The sequence below is a fragment of the Teleopsis dalmanni genome, chromosome 2 (assembly GCF_002237135.1).
Source record: "Teleopsis dalmanni isolate 2A chromosome 2, ASM223713v2, whole genome shotgun sequence".
Classification (NCBI taxonomy): Eukaryota; Metazoa; Arthropoda; class Insecta; order Diptera; family Diopsidae; genus Teleopsis; species Teleopsis dalmanni.
The window spans coordinates 24,640,111-24,650,421 of record NC_051847.1 but is presented as its reverse complement, the minus strand read 5'-3'; the positions used below and the strand labels follow the sequence as shown (position 1 = coordinate 24,650,421).

The window sequence follows — 10,311 nt, the reverse complement described above, 5'->3', positions numbered from 1 at the left end:
TTTCCAACGTCAAACATATTTGCAATGCTTCTGAATTCAGCTGATGAGCCAAGACAGTAAAGTGCAATTGCAATTCGTTTTCTCAAACAAATTGCATACCTAAAGCTGGTGTCTTGCTTTTGCAGATTTTTCAAAAGATGGCATAGCTCATTGAAAGATTCAATGCTCATGCGAAAATTTTCTTTAAAGAACTCAGGGCCATTTTTTTGGCAATCTTCTTCCCAAAACTTCTTCGCTCTTTTCTAAAATACCAACTCATTTAAATTTTCGTCTTTATAATAATATTTACTGCCCGTACTTACCAAAGTCCAGCACTTCCTTTGCTTTCTAGCAATCATTGAAGAAAGCATTCTTATTTGTTGATTTTGAATATTTTGAATTTGTTTATAAATCATTGCATTTGTTTTTGTATATGCACCAACTGTCGCGTTTATATTGTGAACAATATCACAAACATTATATAATAAATTATTTAAATTTTCTGCGATTTCCATGCTGACTTATTTTTTTCTAACAATACAAAATTTAATGTCATCTGCTTACAATTAAAATGTAAACAAACAAAAGCTCTAAAACTAGAACTTTTTGACACATAAAAGCTCTTTCTCATTTCTTAAGTAACTTGTGATAATGTAAACGACCAAAAGACTCAATGTTAATATATGCTTACTAACAGTAGCGAGGCGTCAGCTTTTTGGCAAGGTGTTCACAATTTAATCAAAACAGAATTCCAACTATAACGTATTCCCCCTACTTCTAAGTTTTGTCCTTTCCACAAGCAAATAGCGTACAAGACCAATAAAACAATTTATTTAAATGTTCGCAGCCTGTGATCCACTGGTTTTTATTTACCATAAAGCTATAGCTGTAGGAAAACGACGACTTACCATAGATTTCGACATTTTTACAACAGGTATCAAATTCTTCATATCTGGAGTTGGTTTATTCATTTTATGAATTAAAATCTTTTTTCAGAAGATCGTTTAAAAAATAACATTGAATCAAATTTTTAATCACACATTTATTCATTTCTAAATATTATTTTTCACTTCAAATTTCTTTAATCTCTTTCTTTACTTTTACCATTTTCTAGTATAAAATTGCAATAATGACTGTTTTGATTTATTTTCAACCTCTATATAAGAGTAAGAAACTCTCATGCATTCATTTACTCTTTTACTTTGTATTTACAATGCCCGGTTCAGTTTTTATACTGAACCATTTCCCCATATAAAACAGCAACCGTGACTTTGATTGTATTTGCACGCTTTGTATAAACTTTTGGTTCAGTTTAGTGGAATGATCCTCTCGTCAAATGTAAAGCGATTTTCGCTCAGTCATTTCTTTTCTCTTTTGTATTTACTTTGCATAACATTGGGAGTGCACTTTTTTTATTGAACTGCTTGCACGCATTAATTTAAGAGTTAAGATTATTTTACGTACATATATTTGTTTGTATGTTTTGTGTTGTGTATTCAATATTGAACATAGTCCCAATGTGAATGTTATTTTAATTTTGAACCTTAGTATATTTTAAGAGGAATGTGTTTTCTCTTTTATTAATTGTAAGTAATGTTGGGTGTAACTAACACATGTGTGATTTTGTTTGTATTCTACGTTTTGTGTTTATGTTAATATGTTTGGAAAAGCTCCCAGTAGAAAAAGTGGTCTTCGAAGACATTGTCTTCAAGACGGTCTTTGATACCGCGTCCGCATTTTCAAGCAAATTTGCAAAACAATTGCTCAAAACATGAATGTAAATACTCTTTATTTGCTTTCTCTCTCATTTTTAGTGTTCATAGCAACGTATTTGAATTTTGCCTCAGATGACGCTATGTTTTATAAATGAAGTGACGCAATAATTTTGAAGTGTAGTGAATAAATATATTGTGAAATAAATATTAAAAAAATCAAAATGAATAAAGAAACAATATCATTAAACTATGAAATATTAAAAAAAAAGAAATTAAATCAATACAAATTAAATAGTGACTTAGTTCCTGAAAAATATATTGATATTAATATTGAAGACAATAATTCCAGTGAAAGTTGTTTTAGAAACGAAACAAAGGATGTTGAAAATAAAAAAACTGAAAACACTTGTGAAAAATTAGCTGTTATATTTAAAAAACACAGGATTAACAGGCGTTGTGGTAATGATATTTTAGAACTCTTAAGATCAGAAGGTTTAATTGTACCAAAATCCTTTTCAACGCTTTTGAAAACATATAAAACTTCAACAATAGATGATAGCGAAATGCTATAAATTATTTTATATTAGTTTTAGTTAATTTTAGATATGTTAAGTTATATTAAGTTAATTATTTAAATTAATTTTCACTATGTTTACTAGTTTTTACTAGTTTATTTTTAATATCTTAATAAAATTTATAATAATTTATAATAAAATTTATAATTTACTTTTAAAACTTTTAATTTTGAATGTAATGTAAGAAATTATTATATAAAATAAATAAAAGTACAAAATACAACAATTTCTTTCTACTTATTTAAAGAGAAAATTGAAATTCATTTAAAATTTAAAGAGCGCAATAAAAGAGTAGAAATAAAAAAAGGGTGAAAAAATTATATGAGCACTGCACTAAGAGCGCACAACTTTCTGTCGAATGCGTCCGTTATGCAAGACATGGTCTTCGAGACGGTCTTCGAGACATGTACACAAAAATTCATTGAAGACATTTGGCTAATTTGTATGAAAGTGTCTTCGAAGACCGTCATACATTTGGATCGATCGGTCTTCATGTATGTATCCATGTCTTGAAGACGTCTTCGATGACGGATCGATCCGTTTTCTACTGGGTTATATCTATATCTATATCTATATCTATATCTATATCTATATATCTGTATCTATATCGATACGGACGGTTTTATTTGTTGTGATATCTTTTTATTTACTTATATAGTATTGTTTAATATACGCCAATAAGCATTACTAGTTAAAGGTCGCTTTAATTTGAAGTACAGACACCCACCTGCTGGTTTCTCGGTCAAAACGGTGTCTCGTCGTGGATTGTACTTAACTTCGTGCTTACTCTTGACTTTTCCGATACAGAAAGTTATATCACTAGTTTAACTACCACCTGCATCGCTTTTGAAGTCATTGCTTTACTATGTCCTTCAACACGATAAGTCGGCATTCCTCGAAGATGTATTGGAACAAAAAAATAATTTTGGTACATAATATCACTTTTTCTACACGAACTCCAACATCATCATATGTGAAATATTGATAAGATTTTTTTGCTTTAAGTCGTATATTAACAAATTAAATAAATAAACTAAATATTTTTTTATTACTCACACTTTTAATTTAATTTTTATTTTAAATTTCGTTTGATAAGTAGACTGTTTAATGCTTTAAAAATATCATCTTAAATGTATTAATAGCTATATTTATTTATATTATTTAATTACTTTTAATTTAAATTACAAATGTGGTATGCTCTTCAAAACAGTATGTATGTTTATACTATTTTTTATTAATTTTTATTGCATAATTACACTTAAACTTTAGCCTCTCTTAATCATCAAGCATAAATTCTTAACCTAAGTTGATTGCACACTTTTATGGATTTGTCTGCGGGGTTCCACATTACAAACATTTTATATTCAAGAGTAATAAAAATGAATATCTTTTATTAAATAATGTATTTGAAATCAGTGTCTACACAATTATTGAAGATACTTTGATGTCTGCACTGCTTATGCTGTATAAGACGCGCATATATCTACAATGTAATTTGAAGATGGCATTTAATTTTCTAACCACAGGTTGCAAGTAACTCTGAATTCATAATTATTTTTAATTAAGCATTAAAGTTTATTTTTTTTTAGCAATAAAATATCAATTTTATTTAATAACTATTTTATTTTATAAAAATAATAGTTCAAAGAGCAACATATTCAGTTTTGTTAACAATAATAATCATTAAAAATTTGTAAATAACATATAAATATCTATTATTTCTAAAATTTGTTTGGATATGAGAGCACTTTATATTTTATTGATTATTTTTTTTTTTTAATCTAAGCTGACTAAGCTGATTTAACTAAGCTGATATATATTGTAATGTATGTTAAGATAAACTAAAGTTCAAATGGCCGTTAACTCAAAAAAAAAAACTAAATATTTAAAGAAGTGCCAGCTAATAGCACTAAAAACTTAAAAAATGAGAAGAATACAAATTTCATTTTCAATATTAAAAGGCTGAAGATATTTCAACTATTAAGAATATTAATTAGAAAATATACAAAACTAATTTCAACTTTTGATAGTATTTTACGCTTAACGTAATGTTTTGCAATAAATTCAGTATTTAATACTTGAATAATGGATATAAAAAATATTTATTTGCTTTCGGGCACATCCATAAAAACAGTATAGGTGGTCTCTTGTTTTCCAACCCTATTGGAACCATTTGGCTTCAACTTTGAATAGGAGTTGAATCATAATTCATTTATAATTGAACATTTTGTGAAAATATGAGTATAAATAATATTATATATTGCAAGAGATACTTTATGTAAATATATCCTCCACCACAAGTACTGCAATTTCACACGCAAACCTCAGAGTATTAATTATTAATTTTCTACCATGAAATAGAAATTATAACCGCAGTTTAAGTAAAGTTAAATGAATTAAGTAAAAACATAAAAGCAGAGGTCATTGTTGTTGAAACTTAGTACAATAATTGTTTTTCACACATTTTTCATTTTCTTGCTGGAAAATACTTCTGTAATTCTGTGAATGTCTTCAAGTCGTTTGTAATAAGAAAACACAATAATTCCAAGTATGTACGAGTATATAAAACGCTCTAGTACCTTTTGCTAGTTTTTCAGGTGTTGCACTTGAGTACCCCTCATATTTTCCTCTTATTCAAACAGACACAAAAACTTATTGCATTGTCTAGTTTGTTTTTAGTTTAGAGTTCGCTATTAATTGGATTCGTTTTAAATTTTTAAAATTTGTTTTTACATTGTTGAATGGGATTGCACTTTTTTCTACTTCCGAACTATGTCAAGGGCTTTGAAATTTTCAATTATCTACATATAAATAAAAAAATAATTTTATTTTCATTGCACTTTTGCTTTTTTAGGAATGCACTTTTGCATTTTGAAACGCGCTCAAGTGATTGAACTTTTAACTATTCTAATTGATTATGTGCTAAAGTTTTTAACCCAGTTGATTTCTCTCTTTGTCAACTGAAATAGTTTACATACTTATAACATTATAAGGAATGTAATGTATAGAAAATATGTACTGAAAATGTATATAATCAAAAAAAATAAAAGATAAAATTTTGAGTACAAATTTTATGATTTATAAATTTTATGATTGCGATGTATTTTTTAATTTATCTTTATTTTCGTCTATACAATATTAAAGAAACACTACACTTCTGAACTCCCATTGAAATAATAAATTTTCATTGTCACGAATATAGTAACCTATACATATTGTACGGTATCGTACTTTATTTTTCGTGTCAGCTTATAATATTTAATCAATAATCTTTAGAGTCAAACTTAATGCACAGCGATGCTTGTAGGAAATGCAACAAGCCAGATGCAAAGGAAACTCGGAAGCATCTGCTGTGTAACTGTCAGGTTCTCTTGAGAACTCGACAAAAATGTTAGGGGCTGGAGCACATACCTGAGGATTCTGTGGAAACTCTAATAAAATTCGTTAATAACACGCGCAAAATAAGCGATGGACACTATCGCTAAAAAAAACTCCGATCTGGTATCGCAATGGAGCTTAATGGGTCTACGCGTGGCCTTTTTGGTCGGCCACCATAACCTAATACGTATAATATTCAATCAGTAATCTTTAGAGTCAATGTAAGTAATATACCAAAAACATGTTAAGAAAGTTTATTGACAGAATACATTATATCAATATATTCTCTCTAAAAAAAATTATGTTACCAACTACTAATAGACACAAGCTATGAAAATTATTAAATTATTAGCTAATTATTTTTATAACTCTTTTGAATATAGAAATTATTGAAACTGACATACGAAGACAAAGTGACATCATTATTATGTATTTATAAATTTGTTAATATCTTATATTAAATGTAATTTTTAAAAAAATATATAATTTTATCCAAAAAAAATATAATTTTTGTGTTATATTAGAGTTCTTATATATGCAAGTAAAACATAGTAAAAATTGTATAAATTAAAATGTGTTAATTTAAATCGATATCATAAGTGCTAATAAATAAAATTGGATTGAAATTTCTAAAATATTTAAAATAAAATAATAGGCAATGGTTATAATAATAAAAATAGCAAAATTATATGTTATTATTATTTTTAATTATAACATTAAATTATTATAATTATGAGAGCAACTATTGAAAATGTTTATACAGTGGTTTTCTATAGAAATTTTTAATCACAATTATAATGGCATAATTTATAAATGCCTCCGACTGATTGTAGCTTGACTTTCTCACTACTACCCACTATTATAAGGAATTGTGGATTCAAAACGGCTTACTTAATTAATTGAGAAGCACTCGTTCTTGCCTCTACCACAACTAACTAACTATAATGGCATTATCGTTTCTTTGTCAGTTATTATTTTTTGAAACAGTGTTATTAAAATAGGTAATTTTGTATTACAAGCTACAGAACTATTGCGCCTCCTTCATGGATCCAGAGTATTTGTTCAAATCCGATAACCTCGATAAATTGTAGTATTGAACTGATTTCATCACGACCAATTTCATCCGGTGTAAGATAGCAATCTTATATTTAGTCTTATAATATTCTTCTACAGTTTCTAATGAATATATTTAAGTTAAATTGAAAGCTTAGTAAGGGAATAAAAACCCACAATTCAAGTGCTAAAACCGTGCACAAAAATAATAATAAAAAATTTGCAAGAACAAGCATCTTTAGTTCTATTAAATCGCTTTGTCACAACAAAATGTCGGATAGAAATATTATGTACCTCTCTGATATTTTCACAAACATTTAATCTCCAGCAGAATATTGTACATTTATATATACCTACATGTCTGGATGTGTTGCGAATATATATGGAAACGAAAAAGTGAACGGTTTGGTTCATTTTGGTGTCATTCTGGACGTATTTCTAGAGATATTGGTTTATGCTCCTTTAGTGATCGTCAAGTGAATTACTTAACTCTGGTTTCTTAAACTGATTAAAGCGGCAGACACTTAAATCATGTGTAGCTTCCAGGCTATCTTTACGTTCATATAACAAGATCCGATTTTAACAGTCTTTAAAAGCGACAGTTTTCTCTGTTCACTGATGTACATGAACTAACGTAGAGAAACTACGTATCGCTTTTTTGTTTCGGGTATTTTGTATTTAATAGATACTTCTCGTAGTATATTTCATAAAGAGGTTTTTAGAACAGTAGTGAACTATAACAACAAAAATTCACTTTATACTATTTTAATAATTGAATTTTCGGCTGACCATACAGCTATTTGGAGTATTGTAAATTTCTTTTTTACCTACGCCTATGATATTTTATTTGTATTTTTTAAATTTAATAATAAACATAATTTTTAATTATAAGTTGCTTTTTTATAGTCACGTGAAATTAAAGCAATAAAATAGTATGGCCTTAAATTTTCTTCAAGTTTAAGAGAAAAACTTACTGTGTTTAATTAAAATATTATATTTGCATAATTAAACAAAATTAAATTATTCATAATTTTTAATTTACGAGTACATAAAAAACATGTAGAAATAGAAAGTTTTATTTCGAAACTTAGGTGAAGTAATTAACCAAAGTCAGCAAAGTAAATAAATGTTATGTTTCAAAATCGCATTATGTTGAGTATATTTATAGTCCAACTGGTCCAACATTTACGCCTTTTTATTATATAAAATAATTTTAGATTTTTACTATAATAGAGAGAAATCAGTGACCAGAAAGTTATGTGGGCACTAACAATCGCGACAGCAAAAACATAAGCAAATTATACTAAAAAACATTGTTAAAATAAAATGGTTTAACCATGAGAAAAATATTAAATTGAGTTTTCCTCCAATTAACCTAAACGTGGTAGTGGCTAAAGAAAAGCAACATTAAAGTGGGCCCAAGACATAACCTAAGTGGGTTTGTGTTATCTGCGTTACACAAACTTGTTTGTAAGTAAAACAATTAAAAAAAGTTTAATTTAAAAGAGAGTAAAGATGTACTGATTAAAAATTCCTTACACAAGTTGTAGTGTAGGTTTTGCAAACCCAAACTTCTTTTCAGTCGGATATGCAGAGATAGAAAGATTGTTTATTCTTCGGGTATATTCTGTTCTGTTATGGTTTATAACAATATTGGCGAATAACTCAAATTTTCCACACAGAGAAGAAATAAGAAATGTTTCAAATTATATAAAGTGACCATCATTAACAAAAATTGTCCACTTTTAATAAAAATAACGACAACAATAACATTTTTGCCTCTAAAGTTGTTACTGTTCTTTCACAGCACATAGGTATTTTGTTCTGGTTGACCTGGTTTAAGTTTAAAATCGTTTGTTCGGTAATTGCATGAAACTGGCCGGTATAAAAAATATGCATTTCGTCACAGTTTATGCCGGAATACTCGTCGTACACTGTTGGACTGTTGGACTGCTGGACTGTTGGACTGTTGGATATTTACAATAAAAATTTGCAAAAACGTGTTTATTTCATGTTTTATTAAAAGATTTTAATTTTAAACATTTTCTGAGAAAGTTAACTAAATCATTGTTATTTATGCATTGTCACATAAACGCCACAGCATTCTCAAATTCTGTTACTTTTATTTACAAACTACAAACTAATATATACTACAACGTGTATAAAAAGATACAAAATAAACCTGAATAAGCTGCGGATATACTACGTACACTAAAATTCGATTGTCGTTTCAGGTCGCGTGTCGGACGCATTAGACACATGCTTTTGTGCCATTTCTTGTTTTTTTGTTGTTTTATAGTTTTTTCTCGGGTTAATCCCCTCCAACTGCACTTTTGCACATTTCAAAATAGTCAAAACTGCAGACGGAAGAACTCTCGAACGTGTACAATCTGAAAAGTTAATTACAAAGTTTAACAAAGAAAAATTTCAAACGCTCACGACCGACATATGAGTTCACAATTTTTCCTCGATTCAACAATACTACAATACTAGAGTACACTTAACACATTCGTGAGTGAGAGGGTGTTAATAGGGTGTAAATGTCACTTCTTATTGTGTACAATGTACAAAGTATAATGTACAGTTTACACTGTTGGATTTACTTAAGATTAATTTTTAGTAAATTTTTACAATTCACGCATCAGATACTTTCTTTGTTCCCGACAATTTTTTGCTGTCCAACTGAAATGCAAAAAGTCACATTTAATACGAATTCTAATTACTGAATCATTCTAATGATTAAAGGTATGAGTAGGTGTTAGTAAGTCTAGAGATACTATCACACGTTGAGTTATTTGAACTGACATATGGGTTAGGTTTAAAAATACACAGCTTTTAGTAAAATTGCCTTTAAAGTTATTGGACTCAAGAACAATTCGACAGTTTTATTGGTTTATTAGTTCAAATACATATTATATTTTTAGAGGTTTTTTCAAACAATAGTGAACTACAATAACAAAAATTTATTTCATATTATTTTAATTAATTGAATTTTTGGCTGACCATACAGTTGTTTCAAGTATTGTCAAATACCCATCATCAGTGGTCTTCGAAATAATTCTTGTATTTAATTATTCGTAAATAATTTTTTGAGACTGCAAGTACAAGGAATCGAACTCGGGTCCTGCCAAATGTGAATCTCAGAATCACCGCACCTTATACTTATATTAGGTTAAAGAATACAATTTCTTAAGAAATATACGACTGGTTTCAGTCGTTTGTCGGAGTCAATTTAATATGAGTAGTAATATGAACATTAGGAATTCTCATGTTGAAGGCAGAAACGAATTTGTCGAAATACGTATAGAAATATACTAATAGAAACGCTCGAAATACAAGTTATAATTTCTACAAAAAAACAAAACCGACTTTATCAACAACTAGTTCTATAATGATTTCCTTTAATATTAATTTTAACACCACGAGATTGTATTTAGTTATTTAGTTTAGTTATTTAGTTAGACTGTATAGTTATTTTTTAAAAAATATTAAATCAAAACCGTCAAAATATAAATAATCTACTGGTCTTTGACGAGATATGTTCTCGATGAGTCTGAGATAGTCTTTTAGTAGTCTAAGATAATCTTTAAGTATTCTGAGATAGTCATTTA

General features: G+C 28.0%; 1 protein-coding gene across 1 annotated transcript in view; it reads right to left on the bottom strand.

The window, feature by feature from the left end:
• LOC119674157 overlaps window positions 1-505 on the bottom strand; it is a 36,752-nt gene extending 36,247 nt beyond the window's left edge. The window contains exons 1-2 of the mRNA XM_038085281.1: window positions 303-505; window positions 9-242 (exon numbers count right to left, since the gene is read on the bottom strand). Of these exons, the coding sequence (XP_037941209.1) occupies window positions 9-242; window positions 303-494 (426 nt within the window). The 5' untranslated portion in view covers window positions 495-505. The remainder of the gene's footprint in view (window positions 1-8; window positions 243-302) is intronic.
• Between the last annotated feature and the right edge of the window lie 9,806 nt (window positions 506-10,311).